This window comes from Lithobates pipiens, unplaced genomic scaffold, assembly GCF_037356315.1.
Source record: "Lithobates pipiens isolate NorthernLeopardFrog02 unplaced genomic scaffold, aLitPip1_a1.2 Scaffold_16, whole genome shotgun sequence".
Classification (NCBI taxonomy): Eukaryota; Metazoa; Chordata; class Amphibia; order Anura; family Ranidae; genus Lithobates; species Lithobates pipiens.
The window spans coordinates 444,410,300-444,437,785 of NW_027507748.1; the positions used below are offsets into that span (position 1 = coordinate 444,410,300).

General features: G+C 45.7%; 1 protein-coding gene across 6 annotated transcripts in view; it reads right to left on the reverse strand.

The window, feature by feature from the left end:
• LOC143983259 (ATP-binding cassette sub-family C member 5-like) overlaps window positions 1–27,486 on the reverse strand; it is a 146,302-nt gene that overhangs the window by 27,509 nt on the left and 91,307 nt on the right. For all 6 annotated transcript variants that reach the window (XM_077482735.1, XM_077482736.1, XM_077482737.1 and 3 more), the window contains 5 exons: window positions 27,175–27,303; window positions 26,320–26,506; window positions 24,046–24,135; window positions 10,684–10,873; window positions 3,763–3,922 (listed from right to left, as the gene is read on the reverse strand). In XM_077482735.1, coding sequence (XP_077338861.1) covers window positions 3,763–3,922; window positions 10,684–10,873; window positions 24,046–24,135; window positions 26,320–26,506; window positions 27,175–27,303 — 756 coding nt within the window. The remainder of the gene's footprint in view (window positions 1–3,762; window positions 3,923–10,683; window positions 10,874–24,045; window positions 24,136–26,319; window positions 26,507–27,174; window positions 27,304–27,486) is intronic.

Below are 27,486 nucleotides of genomic sequence, written 5' to 3' on the forward strand. Positions count from 1 at the left end.
CCCAGAACCTATTCCACATGCCAGGTGAGACGTTGCCATGCCGTGCTGCGTCTGTTGTGCCTGGAAGCAAAGAGCCACACTGGCCCGGCACTCCTTTCAGCTTTGCGTTCACAGGCAGATGAGTGGCTAACACCGCTCAATTTGACAGTTGGTAAAGTGGTGTGTGACAACGGTGCCAATCTGCTTAGCGCATTGAAACAGGGCAAAATCACGCACGTGCCGTGCATGGCACACGTCTTAAACTTGGTCGTGCAGCGATTCCTTGTCAAATACCCTGGGGTCCAGGACATCTTGCGGCAGGCAAGGAAAATCTCGGCCCATTTCAGAAGATCTTACACGGCCATGGCTCGCCTTGCTGACATTCAGCGGCGACACCATCTGCCGGTCAGACGTCTTATTTGCGATTGCCCGACGCGATGGAACTCAACCTTCTATATGCTTGATAGGCTGCTCCAGCAGAAACGTGCAGTTAACGTCTACCTGTATGAACTCTGCGAAAGAAACGGTTCTGGGGAGCTGGGTTTTTTTTCACCGCGCCAGTGGCTGCTCATGCGCGACACATGCAGACTTCTGCGGCCATTTGAGGAGATCACCAAACTGGTCAGTCGCAGCCATGGCGCCATCAGTGACATGGTACCTTATGCCTTCTTTCTGGAGCGTGCATTGCGTCGTGTCATTGATCAGGCTGTGGAGGAGCAGGAGCGGGAAGATGAGGAAGTCGCAATGCTGGATGAATTCCCAGGGGGGGCTACTCTATCTGAGACAAGTCAACAACAGGAGTCTGATGAGGAGTCAGAGGAGGATGGTGCCGGGGCGGATGAGCAGGAGCAAGAAGAGCATGCTTTAAACCTTTCTGGGATCCCTGTTGTGCGAGGATGGGGAGAGGAGAATGAAGAGGACGACATTATCCTGGATGATGAGCAGGAGCCAGGCCACCACACCGCTTCCACTTTAGTGCAAATGGGGGCCTTCATGCTCCAGTGTTTTAATAGGGACCCCCGTATAAAAAGCATGAGGGTCAAGGACCAGTACTGGGTGGCAACGTACTTAGACCCCCGGTACAAACACAAAATGGCGGAAATGTTACCGCCGTCGCAGAGGGCTGTCAGAATGCAGCACTTCCAGGCCTTGCTTCGAGAAATGCTGCATTCTGCTTTTGCGTGCGCTGGCAGAGGAGCAATTCCCACTCCCAGAGAAGGATTTGCGGGTACCAATCCAACAGCGCCTGCAAGAAGAGGCCGGTTTGAAGATGTGTTGGTGACTTCGGATATGAGGTCATTCTTTCAGCCGACCCATCGACAGGTGTCATCCGGATCCAGCATCAGGGAACGCCTAGACCGTCAGGTGTCCGACTACATTGGGTTAACGGCCGATGTGGACGCTCTGAGGAGTGATGAACCCCTAGACTACTGGGTGGGCAGGCTTGACCTCTGGCCAGAGCTTGCCCAATTTGCAATCGAACTGTTGGCTTGCCCCTCATCCAGTGTCCTGTCCGAAAGGACGTTCAGCGCAGCAGGGGGGATTGTGACCGATAAGCGTACTCGCCTAGCTCACCACAGTGTTAACTACCTCACATTTCTAAAAATGAATGAGGCATGGATCTCGGAGGAATTCAACACATGTGATCAGTAGACCATGTATATGTCTATAAACAATTTTTGGAATCAAGCACACAGACCTTCTTAATTCATTTGGCTCACTTCCCTGACCCAAAAAAGCACACCGTACTATATGCCCCTACCCTCCTCTTTGAAGAGGTTGAGCGGTGTCATATTTCTACTGGGGCTGCTTATTATGAGGGGTTCCCACCATCCCTGTGCTGTGCTGACTTCCTCCTGGGTGTTCTTATTATGAGGGGCTCCCACCATCCCTGTGCTGTGCTGACTTCCTCCTGGGGGTTCTTATTATGAGGGGATCACACCATCCCTGTGCTGTGCTGACTTCCTCCTGGGGCTGCTTACGGTGCTGCTGTCAGCGCTGTATGTCACGGAGCTGCTGTCAGCGCTGTATGTCACGGAGCTGCTGTCAGCGCTGTATGTCACGGAGCTGCTGTCAGCGCTGTATGTCACGGAGCTGCTGTCAGCGCTGTATGTCACGGAGCTGCTGTCAGCGCTGTATGTCACGGAGCTGCTGTCAGCGCTGTATGTCACGGAGCTGCTGTCAGCGCTGTATGTCACGGAGCTGCTGTCAGCGCTGTATGTCACGGAGCTGCTGTCAGCGCTGTATGTCACGGAGCTGCTGTCAGCGCTGTATGTCACGGTGCTGCTGTCAGCGCTGTATGTCACGGAGCTGCTGTCAGCGCTGTATGTCACGGAGCTGCTGTCAGTGCTGTATGTCACGGAGCTGCTGTCAGCGCTGTATGTCACGGAGCTGCTGTCAGCGCTGTATGTCACGGAGCTGCTGTCAGCGCTGTATGTCACGGTGCTGCTGTCAGCGCTGTATGTCACGGAGCTGCTGTCAGCGCTGTATGTCACGGAGCTGCTGTCAGCGCTGTATGTCACGGAGCTGCTGTCAGCGCTGTATGTCACGGAGCTGCTGTCAGCGCTGTATGTCACGGAGCTGCTGTCAGCGCTGTATGTCACGGAGCTGCTGTCAGCGCTGTATGTCACGGAGCTGCTGTCAGCGCTGTATGTCACGGAGCTGCTGTCAGCGCTGTATGTCACGGAGCTGCTGTCAGCGCTGTATGTCACGGAGCTGCTGTCAGCGCTGTATGTCACGGAGCTGCTGTCAGCGCTGTATGTCACGGAGCTGCTGTCAGCGCTGTATGTCACGGTGCTGCTGTCAGCGCTGTATGTCACGGAGCTGCTGTCAGCGCTGTATGTCACGGAGCTGCTGTCAGTGCTGTATGTCACGGAGCTGCTGTCAGCGCTGTATGTCACGGAGCTGCTGTCAGCGCTGTATGTCACGGAGCTGCTGTCAGCGCTGTATGTCACGGTGCTGCTGTCAGCGCTGTATGTCACGGAGCTGCTGTCAGCGCTGTATGTCACGGAGCTGCTGTCAGCGCTGTATGTCACGGAGCTGCTGTCAGCGCTGTATGTCACGGAGCTGCTGTCAGCGCTGTATGTCACGGAGCTGCTGTCAGCGCTGTATGTCACGGTGCTGATGTCAGTGCTCTGTATTACGGTGCTGCTGTCAGTGCTCTGTATCTCCTGCACCCTCTTGTTTGCCTACCCTGGTCCCTGACCTTCCCTCTCCTCCATTGCCTTCATTAGCTCCATAGTCCTGAATTGTCAGAACAATTTCCCAAATAAAAAAAAAATGCTTGTAGTTATCGATCCCAAATTCACCTCATACATGTATTATGCTATTGTCCAGGTGGTGGGACTACGTGCTACCCCCTAATAATTACCCCGTGGCCGCAAATTCGACCTAAAGGTTTGCGAAATTCGCCTCCCATTGAAGTCAATGGAGCCCGCGGCGAACGGTCGTTTTCGCGAACGTTTGTGTCCGTTCGCGTTTCGCGTTCGCGAAACGTCCCGTCGGAAGTTCGTCCATCACTATTCACAATACCATGTTCTAGAGGTAGGGAACCTCGGCTCTCCAGCTGTTTTGAAACTACAAGTCCCATGAGACATTGCAAGACCCTGACAATCACAGGCATGACTAATAGAGGCAGATGCATGATGGGATTTCAAAACAGCTGGAGAGCCGAGGTTCCCTACCCCGTTCCATATATCTATCCACCCTAACAAAGTATATACTGTGCATTCAAAACTGAAGCAGATTCTATGTTGGTCATTGTGATAATGTTTTTCAACTCACCTGATGCTTCCAACAAACAAAACAGGTTCTTGTGGAATGATAGAAAGCTTTCTTCTCAGGTCCTCCAGTCTAATCGAATGAATGCAGATTTTATCAATAGTGATTGAACCTCCAGACAGTTCAACAAGTCTGAAGAGTGTCATTGCCAAGGATGATTTGCCTGTTGAGTGATAAGAAAAAAAATAGTATAGAATTTTAAACTCCCTAATAATTCTACTGAGAAATTTGAAAGCAAGTACACAGTCAAAACATCCAAATGTGCTGGGAACATGTAATCCAACAACACACAAAAGAGTAAGTGAAAAAAAAAAGTCTAGGGGGGCCATGGACTAGTCATCAGCACTGTTTATAGGCTTCCTGCAGCTGATATACCATACCTTGCAAAGTCTCTGCGTGAACCTGAACTGAACTGGTTTTGGGAGTAATCAACAGACAGTGGGAGAGGTGGTAAAGCGCTAAATCCATAGACAGTAGGAGTACAGGATCAGAATAGTAGAAAAAAAGATGGATCAGGTAGATCACTGTTCTTAGGCACAAGTTTTTCCTCTAACAAGCCCTCGGAAAAAAACAAACAGCACAGTAGTGACATCACTAACGGTCTCTACAGTGATTAGGGAGAAATTGAAAATCTTGTAACAATAGAAGTCACAAGGGGCAAGAGTTAGGTTATCTTACAATGCAGATACAGGAGTGTCTAGGCACTGCTACAGGTCACAGAGTGCACTAGAACCTCTTAGGTGAAATTCAAGGCCCAAGGTAGATTTTTTTTAGTAAACTGCTTAGCACAATTATTCTTGCTGGATATTCAAAGTAAGACAGCAAATCTTCATTTTTTTAAGCTTAGATCCACTTTGAGAACAAGGCTAAAAAATAAGCATATACTTCTATACTTTGACAAAAGTCTTTTTCAAGGTTTGGGCATAATTGTTATAAGAGCCACCGAGAAATTGCAGATGTATAATAAATGGAGTTAGATGGAGCTGCAGAGTCTACTCTCTACTTGTGTAAATAAGTAGAGAGTAGACCCCTCTCTAAAAAAAAATTAAAAAGTCCTAAAATTGTATGACAAACAACACTGGCTAAATCAATTTCTAAATCTGATACAGGGTTTCCACTATAAATAGAATTCAGAGAGCATAAATTAGTGAATTTATCCCCCCAGTTCAACCCAGGTCAGGCCAGGCCACAGCTAACTGGTTTATTCATTTTGTAATCTTGAGAAACTGTAATTGTAATCCTACATTGTCTTTTATAAAGTAAACCCTTTTTATGCATTTAATACGTAAAAAGATAAATAAATTTGTGTCTACAAACCGCTTCTTCAGGAGGAATACAAGGTAAAATCTATAGATAGGGTAACAAAATGTACATGTTAAGCACCAATCTTTAATGGTTGTTTATAAACAAAAGAACAGTTATTTGAGGAAGTGAGAACATTCAATCACTTACCAGTGAAGGTCCATAGTGCTTCCCAGTGACACAGGGAAGGTAGATTTACTAGGGCTAATTAGCCATTAGAAAACAGAATTGATATTAATATGCAAATATCTGTATAACACTTAGTATATGAAGATAAGGTAGATATATAATGCACATAACTGACCTGTTAGACACAAGGGTTCAATGTCTATACCAGGGGGGAGGAGAGAAGAAAAGGGAGGCTTGAAGTACTCAAAAAGTAGGCTAGGATGGGGTATGCAAGCCTAGGAGGAAAAATAAAGCCCCATTCTGTAATTACTAACAAATAGCCACTGAGATCCCTTCAGCGGGAAAGTAAGTGCCAATGGATCATGGAGGAATAGCCTCCACATCCCAATTGGTCCGTTGGTGAATACAGTTCCCCCGCTCACCTGATATACAGCCTCCAAAGATATTCCCCCTGGATGACCGTCCACCGCACCATCCAGCAGGCTATGCCTGCTAGATATAGTCCTCAAGACGTCACCGGGTCAGATCCCCACAATGCACGCATGTAGGTCACACACGCATGCACATAGATGTAGCAGATCGTTAACCACAGAGCAGCGCCATGTCATGTTGCAGGCAGAGGAATGAATCGGGGGAGCACTACCTAGTACAACCCCTCACCCAGGAATTCACATGTCCGCCAAGGGAACTAGAGAGGAAAAGGCTGACGCCCACGGTCTCTTTGACAGGGCTCACCTTAAAGCATTCCATACCTGGATAAAATAAGATAAAGTACAAAAAATCTAATCAGTGAGTATTATATGCGAACAATAAAGAAAGACATAATGAAACTTGATAAAAGAAATTGATTGGGCCAGTGCGTTGCTGAATAATCCCATAATGGACGAGGCAGCCCGAACGAACTCAAGATTGTCACATTGTCTTATACAGTGCATACATCAACAGATCTAGCCAAAAGAGCCAAAAGAGGAGGGGGAGGGAGGACATGGGGGGAAAGACAAAAGGAAATACCATATCAGGATAGCCCTACATGTCACCCACAGTAGTTACAAAAATGGCACCTCATTGAGGCCCGGTGGAATTGTAGCATTAAGCCTTTCAATCCACAGTGTCTCGCATTGTAAAATTATTGCATCCAAATTACCACCTCTAGGGTCTTCCAGAATGGTCTCAAGGACCATAAACTGGACCGCTTGCGGATTGAATATGTGGTAAAGGCCAATATGGCGTCCGATCGTGGTTTACCATTAGTCAAGTAATATAAATGATCACCAATCCATTGACATAATTCTCGAATGGTCTTTCCTAAGTAAAAAGCATTACACATACAGGTCATCAACTATATGACTCCTCTAGTGCTACAGTCAGCATGTGTACAAGGTGTAAATATTTGTCCATTGGGCAATCTATACATAGTATCCTTCTTGATCCATGGGCACCGTGGACAATGTCCACAAGAAAATGTGCCACAGGACCAGGAGCAATCTCTACATTAGATTTGTAATGACTCCTTGTCAGACAATCCCTAAAAGAGGTATCCCTCCGGAAAATGAGTAGTCTGGCGTAGTTCTGACATATTTGTTGAGAAAATGATTATCGGATAGTAAATGCCAGTGTTGTGATAGGATAGTATTGAGTTGTTGACGATGAATCAAAAATCGGGTAACTATTTTTACTTTTTCTGACTGTTTGGTCTTGGGGGGGCCATATAGAAGCAATGCCCTTGTATGGGTCAATGCCCGATTAAATGCCTTCCTCAAGCTCGTACAGGAGTAACCCCTAAGCAGGAGGCACTCACGAAGGGTGCTAACTCATAAACAAAAGTCTTCTTCCTCAGTGCAATTTCTCCATAACCTAAGAAATTGCGCATAGGGGATACTGCGAACCAGAGGTCTTGGATGTGCACTAGATGCATGAAGCAAGGTGTTACCCACTATAGGTTTGCAATAAAGGTCCGCAGCAATTATCCCATCAAGATGTTTAATGATTGTAAGGTCCATGAATGGTATGTGCTCAGAATCGAAGGTAAAATACAAATTTAAATTATTTGTGTTCAGTTGCTGGATAAATTTGGCCAGGAGGTCTTTGGAGCCCATCCAGATCAAAAACAGATAATCCATGAACCTGTACCAGCAAAGGACATTGTCAGGATAGAGTGTATACCGATCTTTCGAGAATAACATTCTTTCCCAAGCACCTAGGTAAAGGTTGGCATATGAAGGGGCACACGAAGTGCCTCCCTTTTCTTCTCTCCCCCCCCCCCCCCGGTATAGACATTGAATCCTTGTGTTTAACAGGTCAGTTATGTGCATTATATATCTACCTTATCTTTATACTAAGTTTTACATGGATATTTGCACATTAATATAAATTCAGTTTTTTAGTGGCTAATTAGCTCTTGTAAATCTACCACCTATCCAATCCTCCATGTTCGCCACAGGAAAGCACTGGTGACACTGCTGTTCAGCTTTGACCTCTTATGGACCTTCACTGGTAAGTGATTGAATGTTCCCACTTCCCCAAGTTCTTTTGTTTACATACAAACATTAAAGATTGGTGCTTAACATACAAATGTTGTTACCTTATCTATAGAGCTTACTTTGTATTCTTCCTGAAAAGCGGGTTGTAGCTGTGAAACATGTTGAGGATGATCATGCACTGAGGAAATTTAAAACTCATAGTTTCCATAATAGAGTTTTTTTGAGTACCAGTGTAATGTAAACAAATGTGTACAACTTTTTATAGTTGTAGTTATTGTATCTGGATACTTTACTTTTTTTAATTATGTATCAATAAAATTCTTATGTTTTATCTGAAATCTTATCTGTTCTCTGTACCATATAGTCCATTTTTCTTTGCTCCCCCTCCCCACTTTGGAGACTCTGTTTGGGGAATTGTCTCTTTGCACCCCATTATTCTCTATTGTATAAATGTAGAATTGGGAATTATTGGTGCAAATATTAATTCCAATGGAGAAATACTGCATATCCTAAATGAAACAGTACAACAAATGCAGCAATATATCTACTAGTCCTTATTGCATCTGAATAGTGGAGTAAATGGCCTATACCCTTAAACATTTAAACACCTGAAATAATACAGTCAATTTACAGCATGCGATAAGGGTATCATATTACTCATTTGCATAAATTATCGCATTCGGTAAGTGAAGTCCAATTCACAATTTTTTTTTTAAGGTTTTGCAGTAAAAAATGAAAGAAAAAAAAATATTGCAAAAAACTGTGTGGTAATCTGTTAAATCCAATTCACAAACGAAACTGGAACTAAAAAAAAGGTGCTATATCTAACACCACCCTTATTGTGATGGTAACTAGTGCAGTAACAGAAAGAGGGGCCTGTTCGAATCCTCAGAAAGAGGCATTCCACCCACCGAGAGCCTAATTCAACCCACTGAAAGGGGTACTATTGCACACACAGAAAAGGGTGCAATACTACTCTCAAAGAGGGGTCTAATTCCACCCACAGAGGACCCACAGAAAGTTGACACTATTCCACCAGCAGTGGACGCACAAAAATATGGCATTATACATCACGCATACACAAGTTTTCTTTTTTTAATTAAATCAAAAAAGGCATGACATGTAGTGTAAATTAAATGCCAACGTCGAAATTTACCATCAAAAAATACTTTTTATTTTTTTAAAGTAAATGTTAACAAAAGTGCAACATGTATGTCAACCATGACAATTAATCCAGCTAGAAGTGACCTCTTGAAGTGGCCACTGTAATACTTTTGGTTATATACACCATTAAGTTAAACTTGGATAGGAACATGAAAAATAAATAAAAACATTTCAAACAATTATAAAAAAAATAAAAAAATATAGTCAAGTTTTCTTTAGTTTCCACAATATAAACGTGGGCAGCAGCACAGAATTGGGCCAAAGTCATAGAAAAGAGCACTTTCAACAACTCTAGTATGCCATACAGTTACAAAAAAAAACACTTTTTTTATGAATGTATGGCATGATGGATTTAGTAAAGAAGCTTGGATTACCAAACATCAGGAGACATACATTTCAGAAGGTAGTTTAAATTTCAATGCCTTCAAATACAGATTAATGTAAAAAATGTTAGATTAAAAAATTGTTTTTTGCAAAGGAAAAATAACAAACCTGTTAAAAAGTAAAATAGTATAGGAAATGACCTTAAACAACCCTTAACCACTGACATGTGCGATAAATTACATGAGAAAATGTGGTATTTAACAGATTCCCGACTGCCTCACGCCGATATACGTTGACAGAAGGGCACGTATAGGCAAAATCACGTACCTGTACGTTGCCCTTTAAAAAGGAAGTAAACCCTGATGAGTTTACTTCCTCTTTCATTCCCTGCAAAGGCAAAGCATATTGGACTATTATGCATTGCATAGTAGCCCATTATGTGTCACTTACCTGACACAGGAGCCAGCGAAGTCACCGCTGTCCCCTGTAGTCCGCCGCATCCATCTTCTCGTGGGTCTCGCAGCTCCGCCGCTGTCATTCGGCGAAGCCACGATGACGTCACTCCCGCGCATGCGCACGGGAGCTGAGACGCGCGGCATTGCGCGGCATCTTCGTTATCGAGGATGCCACAGCACAGGAATGGTGGAAACCCCTCATAATGAGCACAGCAGAGGTACAGCACCCGGAAGAAATCAGCACAGCACGGGGATGGTGGGAGCCCCTCATAATAAGCAGCCCCAGGAGGAAGTCAGCATAGCACAGGGATGGTGGGAGCCCCTCATAATAAGCAGCCCCAGGAGGAAGTCGGCACAGCACAGGGATGGTGGGAGCCCCTCATAATATGCACAGCAGAGGTACAGTCCCAGGAGGAAGTCAGCATAGCACAGGGATGGTGGGAGCCCCTCATAATAAGCAGCCCCAGGAGGAAGTCAGCATAGCACAGGGATGGTGGGAGCCCCTCATAATAAGCAGCCCCAGGAGGAAGTCAGCATAGCACAGGGATGGTGGGAGCCCCTCATAATGAGCACAGCAGAGGTACAGTCCCAGGAGGAAGTCAGCATAGCACAGGGATGGTGGGAGCCCCTCATAATAAGCATAATGACTGAGTCGTCGTCGATGCGACGACACCTGATCCGAAATCCGAAATTCCGAAATCCGAAATTCGTAAACAAAAATTCGTATTGCGTACAGAATTCGGACGCAATTCGTATTTCGGATCCTCCCGAATTTGAGATTCGTACGAAACGAATCGCACATGTCTAATTTTGGGTGCTGGATCAACAAATAGATGTCTATGTACAGATTAGTATGTAAAGCTATGTATCTGCATAGGTTACAGTGTAAATCATTTTCCTGCTTGGCTTCTGTTCAGAGTCCCTTAGCATGTTTGTTGAGACACACCCGCTTATTGGCTGATAGGGTCACTGCTAGCAAAAAGTTTTAACATTGAGCAAGTCTGCCTGGTAATTTCAGCATGAGTATATAAATGCTACAGTATAAGCAATGTCCATTTGTATTGACAAACCTGATCCTGTTCTCCCCACAATTCCTATTTTTTCTTGTGGTTTAATCCTGAATGATATTTTCTTCAACACTAATGGTAGGTTGTCACGATAACGCATTTCAACATTCTCAAATGTTATTGCCCCTTCTTCAGGCCATTCTTTCGGTGGTGACTTTACTGGTTCAGGACAAGTTTCTTCTGACTCCAGATTCTTTGAAAATAAAGAGTAAAATTTAGATGAGTCAAGCAGTTACTATAAGAAGATGTTACCAATATAGATGATAAACTTAATAAGATCCCACCAATATATAGATTCTACTCTACTACTTTCCTAGTGACTGTTCTAGTTATGACTGATGGAAGTAAACAAGGGGCAGATTATGTGAGTTTACATAAATCTCTAGAATAATACATATGGCATACTAAATAGTTAGTAGGATACACAACCTACTGTGAGCCCCAGTGAAAGACATGTATGATATACCCGTTACCAAAGGTGTGCCTTGTAGGCTTCCACAAATAAACATTAGGAAAGTGTTCTTCCAGGCCTCCCACCTGATGTACAATAATGGCTACAGCTAAGCCTAAACCAGAATATTGGTTTGGGGCAAAGGTGTGCCCTGTAACTTGTTAACTCCCAATATGAGCCATTATTTCAGACAAACATTGTAGTGATTAAATTAAAATCGTACATTCTTCTATGGTACAAGTAAAATGTTCGTGTTTGTCCCTTTTGGATAATTTTGCACGAACTGTCATGATTAGCTGTGTACTAGCGATCGGGTTATCATAAGATCTCTTCGAAAGCAGTATTTTTCATCCGATTTTCTTATCATGTGTACTAGGCATTAATTAGACAAACACAAAAGTAAATGTCAACTCACTAAAAATAGATCAGACATTTAACCAGTCACTAATTTTAGCTAGGACATCCAGAATGTCATAGATAGGAAACTTAAATCAATCTACACTTAGAGAAAAGAGTGACTCCAATAAATATGACCATTTCCAACAATATTTTTTCAATTCATGCCTTTTTTTCTGCCACAACTTGTATCAGGTCTGAGAAGTATGTTTATGGAGGTCAGCTTAAAACTGCTTTATCATTTCACTACAATTCACCCTTTTTAATCACTATATTTTGTTTGCCTTTTCTGTAGTCTATCTAATCCTACATAAAAAGCTATAATGTAAGTGTAAAACGATAGTAGAAACATACATTGGTAAAGAAACTGGCAAAATGAGGAAATTCCCAAAATAGGTAAAGTGGAGTTTGCATTATTTTCACTACTCTAGCAATAATGAGTGGAGAAACAGCCTAGAACACATTCATAAACAAGTCAAATGTCTTGAGATAGACCTTTTCAGATAGAAAACTATAGGAAATGCTTAAAGTGGTTGTATACCCACATTTTTAACTTTTACCTACAGGAAAGCCTATAATAAGGCTTACCTGTAGGTAAAAAAAATATCTCCTAAACCTGTACGGTTTAGGAGATATTCCCCTCGGTATGCGCCGCTGACTGCAGCGGCGCATGCGCACAAGGGGTTTCTCGTCGTCAAAATCCGGCAGCAGCCGAGCGGCCGGACTGAAATCTCCCGTGCGCATGCGCGGGAGTGACGATATCGCGGCTCCGGCCACTCACAGCGCCGGAGCCGCGATACCCGGAAGAAACGCCGAGGGAGCATGTCAGCTCCCTCGGCGTGGATCGGGCCAGATGTCGGGGCCTCGTTCTAAGGTAAGTATTTCATAATGAGCTAGTATGCGGTGCATACTAGCTCATTATGCCTTTTGCTTTGCAGGTTTAAAAAAAAAAAAAAAAAAAAAAATGTGCGGGTTTACTACCGCTTTAATTTGACCTTTTTTTAAGGTACCATTCCAATGATCCTTAGATCCACTAGAAGAAACATTTCTATAGCTAATCCCTAAAACAAACAATCTGAGTTCAGTACTGAGTTCTGTGGGGCATAAAATCAAGCTGGAAATGAATGCTTTTATTTAAAGAGGTCTGTTCAAGTGGAAATAATAAATAATTATTTCATGTAATAATAGGTAATTTCCTGGTAGTAGTCTGTTGAAATACAAGCTGTGAAAGACATGTCTCAAGAAGGTTAATTAGAATTTCAATCAATCATGCTAATGGAAAAAGCATGTATAACCCCAATATTCATATTAAAAAAAAAAAGCTGTACAAACTAAAAGCTCTAACAAAGAAGTAAATGAATTATTGTATCATGCAGAAAAGTAAACATGAGAATTACTAATCATTCACAATTACTGGTGTAACTGATTATTTCCTGGGAAACCAATAACATCACAGTTACGTAAACTTTTACAAGGTTCATTTAGCGTGCATTTCTCAGTACCAGCGGTGGAATTTGTACTGTGCTAGCACAGTTTAAACATTTACAGGGAACACCCTGTAGAATGGGGGTTTTCCCTACTGAATGTTTACAAAGGGTAATGTGTGAAGTCAGGTCATGACGATGATGTGGATGCACCAAAACATTCACCTGAATGATGCAATTATACAAAGCAACTGAGATAATAATCATAGTAGTAACTCAGCACATTAAAGGCTACAGAAGAGTTCAACAACCATTAGTTCATTCTGGGGAAGTGTGTGTGTGCGCGGGGGGGGGGGGGGGGAGCGGTTATACACTCATTTCTCACCCTCAATGTTCACCGATGCCTAACCCACGGCGGCAGGAGAATAATAACAATAATGACAGTGTGCTGTGATTGTAAGCAGTACATGTGCTTGAAGGAGTTGGAGGCATTTGTACAAGAGGTGTGCTGAGAGAAAGGGTGGGGGGTGTTAAAAAGCATAGATGTGCTGGATTGGGGGCGGGGAGGGGGTAATTGGAGGCATAGGTATAATGGATTGGGGGGAAGGATTGAAGGCATAGGTCTGAATCATACCTATTAAAGTGCTCAGTGCGCCAAAAAGATCTAAAAAGTTCTGAAGTGCTTCATGAAAAATGCTGTGCCAGGTGCCACACTCCCCTTTCGTATCTCCACTCAGCAAAAAAAATTGACCCTCAGATTTGCAGTCTGCGGGTCAAACACACTTGTTTCTGGTGTTGGGACGATGGATCTCTGAACCTGCATGGTAGGGCCTTTAAATTTTGGCCTCGGGGGCAACTGAGATATCCACCAGGCTCGACAAAACAAAATGATGCTCATAGTGAAGTACTGTCAAATCATAAGCAAAAGTTACAGGATTCCAAATACTAGCATAGGACAATCATAGGGCTTTTCAGGGTTCGCCGCAACTCGGTGTGCATTCCACGGAGGGCAGAAGTGACGTCGTTGGTTGTAAAACCAGAAATGGTCCAATGCGTTTCGCCCCTCCTCCAGGGCATCATCAAGATGTGGCACCTAGCACAGCATGTTTACATGAAGCACTTTTTTAGATCTTTTTGGGGCACCAAGCAATTTATAAGAGACTGTTTTGTAAAGGATTTTGTTTTTATCATAGAAAGAATTTTTGGTATTGTATTATTCTAAACTGCAAACGCTGTATTATTTAGATTTTGATTTGAGTTGATTTAGCACTTAGTGGACAGCAGCCGCAGGTTGTTTATTTAATTTCACTTTTATTTATTTCTGTTTTTTTACACAATTCAACACATAGTGTGAATATCCATTTGTTTTTTTATAGAGGTGTACTAAGGGAGGCATTGGAGGTAGAGGTATACCGGAGGAGGCACTGGAAGTAGAGGTGTACAAGGGGAGGCGAAACAATACCAGAGAAATTAATATTGTTAAAGTTGTTAATATTTATTTTTGTAACTTACCGTATATACGCGAGTATAAGCCATGTTTTTAAGCACATTTTTAGGCTGGAAAAACCCCTCCTCGGCTTATACTTGAGTAAAGGTGCCCATCTGCAGCTATACCTGTGATTACTAAAACAGCGGTTGTCTCCCGCTGTGTCATGCAGTCTGTGAGGCAGTCCATTGTAACAAAACCCCATCTCCTCCTCATCCATGATAGATGGAACACTGAAACAATGCTGTGAAACTGTATCAGTGTTCCATCTATCATGGACGAGGAGGAGGCGGGGCTTCAATACAATGGACGGCCACCAAACAGACTGCATGACACAGCGGGAGACACCTGCTGTTTTAGTTATCACAGGTACAGCTGCAGATGGGCACAATGAGGCTACAAATGGGTAAGTAATAAGTAATAAGTTTTCCCTGTTTCTTGGAATTAAAGCGGAATTCCACCCAAAAATGCACTCCTCGCCACCTTACATGCCACATTTGGCATGTAATTTTTTGGGGGGGAGTGGGGCCTCCGCTAAGAGGGGGACTTCCTGTCCCACTTCCTCCTTCTGCCCATGGACCATCAGGGCGACTCCTCCTTTCGCCTTAGGCAGCCCCTCACTCTAGGCAAACGCCTGGGACATGTGACAGGTCCTAGGAGATTGCCTGTCCACTCCAGGAGTGCAGCACGACTCGCACATGCGCCGAAAGCTGTCACGGCTGGGTGTCCAGAGTGGCAATGGAGGCGCTGGCGGAGAGGAGGGGGAGAGGAGTAGTGATGGACGAACTTCCGACGGGACGTTTCGCGAACGCGAAACGCGAACGGACACAAACGTTCGCGAAAACGACCGTTCGCCGCGGGCTCCATTGACTTCAATGGGAGGCGAATTTCGCAAACCTTTAGGTCGAATTTGCGGCCACGGGGTAATTATTAGGGGGTAGCACGTAGTCCCACCACCTGGACAATAGCATAATACATGTATGAGGTGAATTTGGGATCGATAACTACAAGCATTTTTTTTTTATTTGGGAAATTGTTCTGACAATTCAGGACTATGGAGCTAATGAAGGCAATGGAGGAGAGGGAAGGTCAGGGACCAGGGTAGGCAAACAAGAGGGTGCAGGAGATACAGAGCACTGACAGCAGCACCGTAATACAGAGCACTGACATCAGCACCGTGACATACAGCGCTGACAGCAGCTCCGTGACATACAGCGCTGACAGCAGCTCCGTGACATACAGCGCTGACAGCAGCTCCGTGACATACAGCGCTGACAGCAGCTCCGTGACATACAGCGCTGACAGCAGCTCCGTGACATACAGCGCTGACAGCAGCACCGTGACATACAGCGCTGACAGCAGCTCCGTGACATACAGCGCTGACAGCAGCTCCGTGACATACAGCGCTGACAGCAGCTCCGTGACATACAGCACTGACAGCAGCTCCGTGACATACAGCGCTGACAGCAGCTCCGTGACATACAGCGCTGACAGCAGCACCGTGACATACAGCGCTGACAGCAGCTCCGTGACATACAGCGCTGACAGCAGCTCCGTGACATACAGCGCTGACAGCAGCTCCGTGACATACAGCGCTGACAGCAGCTCCGTGACATACAGCGCTGACAGCAGCTCCGTGACATACAGCGCTGACAGCAGCACCGTGACATACAGCGCTGACAGCAGCTCCGTGACATACAGCGCTGACAGCAGCTCCGTGACATACAGCGCTGACAGCAGCTCCGTGACATACAGCACTGACAGCAGCTCCGTGACATACAGCGCTGACAGCAGCTCCGTGACATACAGCGCTGACAGCAGCACCGTGACATACAGCGCTGACAGCAGCTCCGTGACATACAGCGCTGACAGCAGCTCCGTGACATACAGCGCTGACAGCAGCTCCGTGACATACAGCGCTGACAGCAGCTCCGTGACATACAGCGCTGACAGCAGCTCCGTGACATACAGCGCTGACAGCAGCTCCGTGACATACAGCGCTGACAGCAGCTCCGTGACATACAGCGCTGACAGCAGCACCGTGACATACAGCGCTGACAGCAGCTCCGTGACATACAGCGCTGACAGCAGCTCCGTGACATACAGCGCTGACAGCAGCTCCGTGACATACAGCGCTGACAGCAGCTCCGTGACATACAGCGCTGACAGCAGCTCCGTGACATACAGCGCTGACAGCAGCTCCGTGACATACAGCGCTGACAGCAGCTCCGTGACATACAGCGCTGACAGCAGCTCCGTGACATACAGCGCTGACAGCAGCTCCGTGACATACAGCGCTGACAGCAGCTCCGTGACATACAGCGCTGACAGCAGCTCCGTGACATACAGCGCTGACAGCAGCTCCGTGACATACAGCGCTGACAGCAGCTCCGTGACATACAGCGCTGACAGCAGCTCCGTGACATACAGCGCTGACAGCAGCACCGTAAGCAGCCCCAGGAGGAAGTCAGCACAGCACAGGGATGGTGTGATCCCCTCATAATAAGAACCCCCAGGAGGAAGTCAGCACAGCACAGGGATGGTGGGAGCCCCTCATAATAAGAACACCCAGGAGGAAGTCAGCACAGCACAGGGATGGTGGGAACCCCTCATAATAAGCAGCCCCAGTAGAAATATGACACCGCTCAACCTCTTCAAAGAGGAGGGTAGGGGCATATAGTACGGTGTGCTTTTTTGGGTCAGGGAAGTGAGCCAAATGAATTAAGAAGGTCTGTGTGCTTGATTCCAAAAATTGTTTATAGACATATACATGGTCTACTGATCACATGTGTTGAATTCCTCCGAGATCCATGCCTCATTCATTTTTAGAAATGTGAGGTAGTTAACACTGTGGTGAGCTAGGCGAGTACGCTTATCGGTCACAATCCCCCCTGCTGCGCTGAACGTCCTTTCGGACAGGACACTGGATGAGGGGCAAGCCAACAGTTCGATTGCAAATTGGGCAAGCTCTGGCCAGAGGTCAAGCCTGCCCACCCAGTAGTCTAGGGGTTCATCACTCCTCAGAGCGTCCACATCGGCCGTTAACCCAATGTAGTCGGACACCTGACGGTCTAGGCGTTCCCTGATGCTGGATCCGGATGACACCTGTCGATGGGTCGGCTGAAAGAATGACCTCATATCCGAAGTCACCAACACATCTTCAAACCGGCCTCTTCTTGCAGGCGCTGTTGGATTGGTACCCGCAAATCCTTCTCTGGGAGTGGGAATTGCTCCTCTGCCAGCGCACGCAAAAGCAGAATGCAGCATTTCTCGAAGCAAGGCCTGGAAGTGCTGCATTCTGACAGCCCTCTGCGACGGCGGTAACATTTCCGCCATTTTGTGTTTGTACCGGGGGTCTAAGTACGTTGCCACCCAGTACTGGTCCTTGACCCTCATGCTTTTTATACGGGGGTCCCTATTAAAACACTGGAGCATGAAGGCCCCCATTTGCACTAAAGTGGAAGCGGTGTGGTGGCCTGGCTCCTGCTCATCATCCAGGATAATGTCGTCCTCTTCATTCTCCTCTCCCCATCCTCGCACAACAGGGATCCCAGAAAGGTTTAAAGCATGCTCTTCTTGCTCCTGCTCATCCGCCCCGGCACCATCCTCCTCTGACTCCTCATCAGACTCCTGTTGTTGACTTGTCTCAGATAGAGTAGCCCCCCCTGGGAATTCATCCAGCATTGCGACTTCCTCATCTTCCCGCTCCTGCTCCTCCACAGCCTGATCAATGACACGACGCAATGCACGCTCCAGAAAGAAGGCATAAGGTACCATGTCACTGATGGCGCCATGGCTGCGACTGACCAGTTTGGTGATCTCCTCAAATGGCCGCAGAAGTCTGCATGTGTCGCGCATGAGCAGCCACTGGCGCGGTGAAAAAAAACCCAGCTCCCCAGAACCGTTTCTTTCGCAGAGTTCATACAGGTAGACGTTAACTGCACGTTTCTGCTGGAGCAGCCTATCAAGCATATAGAAGGTTGAGTTCCATCGCGTCGGGCAATCGCAAATAAGACGTCTGACCGGCAGATGGTGTCGCCGCTGAATGTCAGCAAGGCGAGCCATGGCCGTGTAAGATCTTCTGAAATGGGCCGAGATTTTCCTTGCCTGCCGCAAGATGTCCTGGACCCCAGGGTATTTGACAAGGAATCGCTGCACGACCAAGTTTAAGACGTGTGCCATGCACGGCACGTGCGTGATTTTGCCCTGTTTCAATGCGCTAAGCAGATTGGCACCGTTGTCACACACCACTTTACCAACTGTCAAATTGAGCGGTGTTAGCCACTCATCTGCCTGTGAACGCAAAGCTGAAAGGAGTGCCGGGCCAGTGTGGCTCTTTGCTTCCAGGCACAACAGACGCAGCACGGCATGGCAACGTCTCACCTGGCATGTGGAATAGGTTCTGGGGAGCTTGGGCGGTGCAGTGGAAGAGACGCTAGCAGCGGAAAAGGAGGAGGCAGCTGAGGAGGAGAGGGAGGAGGATGGAGTAGGAGGAGGAGAAGAAGAGTCAGGCCTGCATGCAATCCGTGGCGGTAAAACCAAATCTACACGGGTGCCACGGGTTACATGCTTGACGGCCGTCAGAAGGTTCACCCAGTGGGCAGTAAAACTGATATACCTTCCCTGCCCGTGTTTGCTAGACCACGTGTCTGTGGTCAGATGTATCTTGGCACCGACACTGTGTGCCAGAGATACATTCACTTGCCGCTGAACATGGCCATATAGCTCTGGGATGCCCTTCTCTGAGAAATACTTCCTTCCTGGGACCTTCCATTGTGGTGTTCCAATGGCCACAAATTTGCGAAAGGCCTCCGAGTCCACCAGTTTATATGGCAGTAGTTGGCGGGCTATGAGTTCTGACAAGCCAGCCGCCAACCGTTGGGCAAGAGGGTTATCCGGCGTCATCATTTTTTTACGCTCAAACATTAGGCCCACGGAAGCCTGCCTTTTTGCAGAAAAATGTGAGCTTGGCGTGATGGAAGGTGGAGTGGAGGACAATTGTGAGGAGAGAGGAGAAGGAGAAGTAGAAGACGAGGCTGGACGGTGAGAGCCTGCAGTGTGGCTTTGTGTGTTCCGTTGCTCCCACTGGGCTCGGTGATGGCTGCTCATGTGCCTTCTTAAGGCGGTCGTCCCTAGGTGAGTATTGGGCTTACCGCGACTAACGCGTTGACTGCAAAGATTGCAGATGGCAACGCTATTGTCAGCAGCGGACACGTTAAAAAAAGCCCACACTGCGGAGCCATGTGCCGGTGTCCTGGGAGCGCCAGATGTGACCGTACATGGTCGATGACTCGCTCCTGATACATTTGCAGTCTGCTTTGTCCCTGCTGTGCAATGTAAGTCATTGCTGCTTCTCCTCCCTATCTGCTGGTCCATATCTCCCTCTGAACTCCCCTCCTCTTCCTCTCTTGTGGGCACCCACGTGACATCACTAGACACGTCATCATCAACGTCACCTTCCCCACCGCTATAAGTAGAGTAGGCAGCAACACCGGGGACCAACCTCCTCCTTGGGCTGATCTGGGTACTGGCGTCAGACTGCTGAGTAGCGCTTGTTGCTACCTCCTCTTCCTGATCCAATACCAAGAGTGGCTGCGCATCAGAAATGTCCTCTTGATATGGATCGGAAAATAATTCCAGTGACTCAAGCGGAAGGTATGTGGTGGTGGTGGTGGTGGTCGTGTTGTTGGTGGTAGTGTCTTTGGGGGTGCACATAGCAGAGAGTGAAGAAGAGGGTGCAGATCGAGAGGATGAGGAGGGTGCAGAAGAGTAAGGCTGAGCGAGCCACTCAACCAAGTCTGGTGCATCCTTTAAAGTAATTGAACGCACCTTCTGCAACTTCCCACTTTGGCTCAAGCCTGTTGCTCCTGCCCTACCCCTACCACCCCTGCGGAAGGGCCTGCCTCTTCCTCTGCATGTCATTTTTTAAATGACCCTGTGACAAAACTCTTAGTCCCTATACCGCTGAAGGACTGCTGCAGTATAGGTGAGCGGTCAGCAGTGGTGCACGTCAACCCTATCTATTGTGGACCTATAGCGGTCCTTACAGAACAGCAGACTGTACCGCACTCAAGCCTATGTACCGTAGCACCCTATACCAAGTTACCAGTCCTTATAAGAACTTTTGTGGACCAAGCAGGTTGTGTATTAGTGTTTAGCAGACTGTACGTCAGTCCCTATACCGCTGAAGGACTGCTGCAGTATAGGGCAGCGGTCAGCAGTGGTGCACGTCAACCCTATCTATTGTGGACCGATAGCGGTCCTTACAGAACAGCAGACTGTACCGCACTCAAGCCTATGTACCGTAGCACCCTATACCAAGTTACCAGTCCTTATAAGAACTTTTGTGGACCAAGCAGGTTGTGTATTAGTGTTTAGCAGACTGTACGTCAGTCCCTATACCGCTGAAGGACTGCTGCAGTATAGGGCAGCGGTCAGCAGTGGTGCACGTCAACCCTATCTATTGTGGACCGATAGCGGTCCTTACAGAACAGCAGACTGTACCGCACTCAAGCCTATGTACCGTAGCACCCTATACCAAGTTACCAGTCCTTATAAGAACTTTTGTGGAACAAGCAGGTTGTGTGTTAGTGATTAGCAGACTGTACGTCAGTCCCTATACCAATGAAGGACTGCTGCAGTATAGGGCAGCGGTCAGCAGTAGTGCACGGCAACCCTATGTATTGTGGACCGATAGCGGTCCTTACAGAACAGCAGACTGTACCGCACTCAAGCCTATGTACCGTAGCACCCTATACCAAGTTACCAGTCCTTATAAGAACTTTTGTGGACCAAGCAGGTTGTGTATTAGTGTTTAGCAGACTGTACGTCAGTCCCTATACCGCTGAAGGACTGCTGCAGTATAGGGCAGCGGTCAGCAGTGGTGCACGTCAACCCTATGTATTGTGGACCGATAGCGGTCCTTACAGAACAGCAGACTGTAACGCACTCAGGCCTATGTACCGTAGCACCCTATACCAAGTTACCAGTCCTTATAAGAACTTTTGTGGACCAAGCAGGTTGTGTGTTAGTGATTAGCAGACTGTACGTCAGTCCCTATACCAATGAAGGACTGCTGCAGTATAGGGCAGCGGTCAGCAGTAGTGCACGGCAACCCTATGTATTGTGGACCGATAGCGGTCCTTACAGAACAGCAGACTGTAACGCACTCAGGCCTATGTACCGTAGCACCCTATACCAAGTTACCAGTCCTTATAAAAACTTTTGTGGACCAAGCAGGTTGTGTGTTAGTGTTTAGCAGACTGTGCGTCAGTCCCTATACCGCTGAAGGACTGCTGCAGTATAGGGCAGCGGTCAGCAGTGGTGCACGTCAACCCTATCTATTGTGGACCGATAGCGGTCCTTACAGAACAGCAGACTGTACCGCACTCAAGCCTATGTACCGTAGCACCCTATACCAAGTTACCAGTCCTTATAAGAACTTTTGTGGACCAAGCAGGTTGTGTATTAGTGTTTAGCAGACTGTACGTCAGTCCCTATACCGCTGAAGGACTGCTGCAGTATAGGGCAGCGGTCAGCAGTGGTGCACGTCAACCCTATGTATTGTGGACCGATAGCGGTCCTTACAGAACAGCAGACTGTAACGCACTCAGGCCTATGTACCGTAGCACCCTATACCAAGTTACCAGTCCTTATAAGAACTTTTGTGGACCAAGCAGGTTGTGTGTTAGTGATTAGCAGACTGTACGTCAGTCCCTATACCAATGAAGGACTGCTGCAGTATAGGGCAGCGGTCAGCAGTAGTGCACGGCAACCCTATGTATTGTGGACCGATAGCGGTCCTTACAGAACAGCAGACTGTACTGCACTCAGGCCTATGTACCGTAGCACCCTATACCAAGTTACCAGTCCTTATAAAAACTTTTGTGGACCAAGCAGGTTGTGTGTTAGTGTTTAGCAGACTGTGCGTCAGTCCCTATACCGCTGAAGGACTGCTGCAGTATAGGGCAGCGGTCAGCAGTAGTGCACGGCAACCCTATGTATTGTGGACCGATAGCGGTCCTTACAGAACAGCAGACTGTAACGCACTCAGGCCTATGTACCGTAGCACCCTATACCAAGTTACCAGTCCTTATAAGAACTTTTGTGGACCAAGCAGGTTGTGTGTTAGTGATTAGCAGACTGTACGTCAGTCCCTATACCAATGAAGGACTGCTGCAGTATAGGGCAGCGGTCAGCAGTAGTGCACGGCAACCCTATGTATTGTGGACCGATAGCGGTCCTTACAGAACAGCAGACTGTACCGCACCCAAGCCTATGTACCGTAGCACCCTAGACAGACCAAGTTACCAGTCCTGATAAAGAGCTTTGTGGAACAAGTGAGTTGTGAATGATTAGCAGACTGCAGCAGAAGGGCAGCAGTCAAGTATAATATTCTTTCTATATTTGGAAGAAAGAATATTATACGTGTACAAGCCTATTACCGTACCACTGATACCAGTCCTGAAAAGAACCTTTGTGGAACTAATAGTAACAGCAAGTCTTTAAAATTATCCTCACTGCCTGACACACTGCTTCCTGCCTGTCCCTATACAAATTGGCAAAAAAGAGTAGGCTGGAACGATTAGCTGGAACAGCTCTTTTGTGGACCTGATAGTAACAGCTAATGATGATGATGATGATGATGATGAAGAAAGACTAATCTGGCTGAGCTGTCCCTAAAATAGCAGCATACAGCGCTCTGTCCCTTTATCTAAACTGACAAAAGAAACTCAGGCTGCTGACCTAACACCTATACCAGTCCTGAAAAGAACTTTTGTGTACCAAATAGCTAGCGTTTTCTCTGTCCCTACTCCACACAGGATCCTTTCCCTACAGTGACAGAAGAAAGAATGTAAAATGGCCACCGGATCGGGTGTATTTATAGGTTAGGGGGAATGTCCAAGTGTCCATGAGCTGTCATGTCTCAATTGGTTGTCCTGTAACACATGATAAACGTGTCACGAAAGGTTAAAGTTCTTGTATACATTAAACACGTAAGTCCGCCGGGGCGAACGACGGAAAAAGGCGTTCGAACCCGCGGACGGCGAAAGTCGGAAATTCGCCGCGAAACGACCGCCGGGCGAACCGTTCGGCCATCACTAGAGAGGAGCGATGCTCCATTCGGCCTCATCACTGGACCTTGGAAGAGGTAAGTGTCTGTTTATTAAAAGTCAGCAACTACACTTTTTGTAGCTGCTCACTTTTAATAAACATAAAAAGCCTGGAATTCCTCTTTAAATTAGGTGCCTCGGCTTATATTCGGGTCGCCGTATACGCAAGTATATACGTTAATTCTGAATAAAACATTTAACAGTGTTATTTTCTGGGCAGGGTGGGGGTTGGGTGGGGCAACTGGTGGCGAGTAACTTTTAAGACCTGGCTAGTAGCTCAAGACTTGAAACTTCGAGCCCTGCATTATTGTATGGTAATATCAAAAAGACTAGTGAAAGATCTATTACATTTATGGGCTACAAGAGCAATTGCAACTAAAATATACATTATTCAAAAGAATACTAGTATTGATTAAAAATCAATACTATTTATTACACTTGTTTATTTAATGATTTAAAATATTTTCCTAATTTCATATCTATTAACAATATTACCTCAATATAGTAATTCATTCTTTCAACTGAAGTGAATCTGGCTTCTGTCTCTGTCACTAAACGAACAGTAAATTGGAAAAGCCCTGTGAGCTAAAAGATCAAAACACACAGTTACATGAAAAGTTGGGTATGTACAGTAGTAAGAGCAATGAGACAGTAATTTCTGTAATCTACAGCAACCAGTTCCAACTTCACTAAGCAGAATTCTGGTTGCAGTGGGTTACTAAACCTTGCATGATAGTGTTTTCATACAATATATAAAGGGTAACTCCATTTTCATGGAAAATAAAATATATCAAATATTAAAGCATATACAATTGCTACACAAGCTATATTGTAGTTTAATGTTGTAGTGCTACCTCTCCAGTAGCTGAGTTCTCTGTTCTGCACCTTGACTGCAAAAACAACATTATTCCCTTTGGCAGACTTGGTTGAGTGAAAGTTACTGCACATACTTATAGGAACAACCGAGTGCATACCTTTACCTTGACTGTGAATTATTATTATCAGGAAATAGACACAAGATTGTTTAGTGGCAAATGATCTCAATGTATTTATGGGTTAGAATAAATGGTGGTTTAAGCATAAATGAACACACAGAAGGGAGATTTAGGCACAGTCTGCAAGGCAGTATAATCACTGTGACAAAGTAACTTAGAATAGAAATCTGTACCTCTAGACCGGAATCAACACATAAATCAGCAATAAAAAGTGCATATAAGCATTAACTGCAATGTGAATACTAATACTATAACTAGTCTAGGGTGCACTCTAGGAGAATGGCTAGGATATGGTGCACTGTCCACTGAGACTTCCCTCTTAGAATAAGCAATAGGTAAAGGTCTCTTTGTAGCAGCTGTAAAAGAGCAGTCTTTAGTCCTAACTCTTCAGCCGGTTAGCATTGGGGCCAATTTGTACCATTAGTGCACATGAGAATAGTCCCAGCCAAGCCTGCTGGCAGCAATAAGGCTACTAGATGGCTTTATGGTTAGTTCCTAAAGGGCTCAGTCTCTCTAGCGGCAGATAGAAAATCCCCACAGCAGCAGCTCACCCATCCCAATGATATTACAGCTCACCATCCGATCACACACAGCGATTTCACCACTCTCTGCTCTGCAGTTATGTGATTCTGGCTGTTGGCACTATTGAACTCGGCACTCTAGATCCTGCTTGGGCTGCCAATATGCAGCAGTGGTGGTGCACACTGGAGAGTGATGTGCACTCTCCAGGCCTGCTCATGGCAAGATGCAGCTATATCATGTACAGCTTGAGAAAATTAAGCTCTTTCTACTCCTCCTGGCAATCTCCCTCCGGGAAATGCAGTTCAAAAGCTTATGATTACAGTAGAGTGTCTCTCCTCTGCTGATATAGCTGTTAACCAGTTCAGCACTGCAAGACAGCAGCTACACAAAGCAGCTGCAGCCAGTGTTTCTCTCAATCTCCACCCTAGTGGTGTTCTGTACACCTTTGTTATGCAGAGTGCCTCCAAAATGTAATTTCCTGCTTGTGTCAAAAACTTGGCACTAAAGCCCCGTACACACGATCGGAAATTCGGCCAGCAAAAGATGAGAGCTTTTGGTCAGAAAATGCGACCATGTATATGCTCCATCGGACATTTGCTGGCTGAATTCCTGCCAGCAAAAGATTGAGAGCATGTTCTCAATTTTTTGGTCGGAAAAAGTTCTGATCGGAAATTCCGATCGTCTTTACCAATTCCAACGCGCAAAATTCCTATGCATGCTCGGAAACAATTCGACGCATGCTCGGAAACATTGAACTTAATTTTCTCGGCTCATCGTACTGTTCTATGTCACCGCGTTCTTGATGGTCGAAAGTTCAGCAAACTTTTGTGTGATCGTGTGTATGCAAGCCAAGCTTGAGCGGAATTCCATTGGAAAAACCATCCAAGATTTTTCCGACGGAAATTCCGCTCATGTGTACTCGGCATAAGTTTTTAGGCATCCTCTGCAACAAGACTTTAATTTTTTGTGAGATACTACCTAAAGGTAATTAATTCTGTAGGGAATCAGACACTGCAACTTTTCTCAGAACACTGAGAGTGCACCAGCTGTTTATAATGGACTAGTCACTCACATTCAGAATCAGTGCATTGTCAAACAAAGAGTTGTTTGCTTCTGAAGAGAAACAAGTGGGATTCAGCAACAAAGTTTGGAAAAATCCCTGCAATGTACATTGATCACCCAGAAGAGTTATTCAGTAAACTAGACTGCACTAGACATAGCAAGACATAGATCATAACTTTCAATGCAGTACCTGTACGGCATAAGATAAAGCTAGGCCTGCATAAGCTGGAGCTATCTTTCCATGCATGAACACCACACAAATTGCAGTCACAGTAATGACAGCAAGGCTGATTAGATCCAGGCGTACTGCCAGCCATCGCATAGCACAGCTGAAGAGAAAGTATGGAGATTGGTTCACATCTAGTAGTTTCTGATACCTGAAACAAGTAGAGAACAGCATATTGTATTAGAATCCAACTTGCAACACAAAACCCAATTTTAAGGCATATACCATCATAGATAACAGTCTCTTTTCAAAATCCATAGGCAGCACTACATTTACTTCACCCATAGGTGTCTGGAAACAGTAGGAGTTATACAACCACATACAGTACAAAAAAAAATATTTGCATGTCATTTAGCAACAGCATGGAAGTAACTGAACTGAGAAGGCTCCATATTAAAGTGTAAGCGAACCCCCCCTATCATTTTCATTATCATTTGGATGGTTTGACAGTTTGGTTGAGAGCACAACCAATGGGAGTGTTACATTTCTGGCACGAGCCACAAATGAAACTGTTTTATGGATGCATTTATTTATACTTTAAGCTCATCATAGGTCTTCTCAAAAACAAAAGCGCAATACCTCAATGCACTGCAAATTAAAATTTTGCGCTATAGTGTAGAGATACTTTATAAACATCAAAAGCATGTTTTTATCTGTATGATATGGGCACCACTATGTAGTGTGAGCTGTGCACGGACCTTGCTTTGTATCATTGATTGGATGGAGCTCACTATGTAGTATCTGAACAAAGGAAGCAGCCCCAAAAATAAAAAGGCATGAATGAGTATTAAATTAATCAATATTACATTTTAAACGTACTTAAGAATGCAGTCACTTGATTTACCGAAGGCTTGAATAGTTGTTATTCCTTGTAGTGTTGATGTAACATGAGATATAAAAGGCGACTGACTTATATTATCCAAACGTTTCAGTTCACGAATTAGCACTCTGTAAAATAAAGGACAATACTGGCACACATAGTCATAGCTAACAAGAAGATATTTGTGTATACAACCATGTTCACATGTAATACAATCAAGTTTTTATGCTAATTTGTTTAGCATTATGCTGACAATCAACAGTGGAAGTTCCTGATTGTTGACCAGGTAACGTAATTGATGATTATAATGA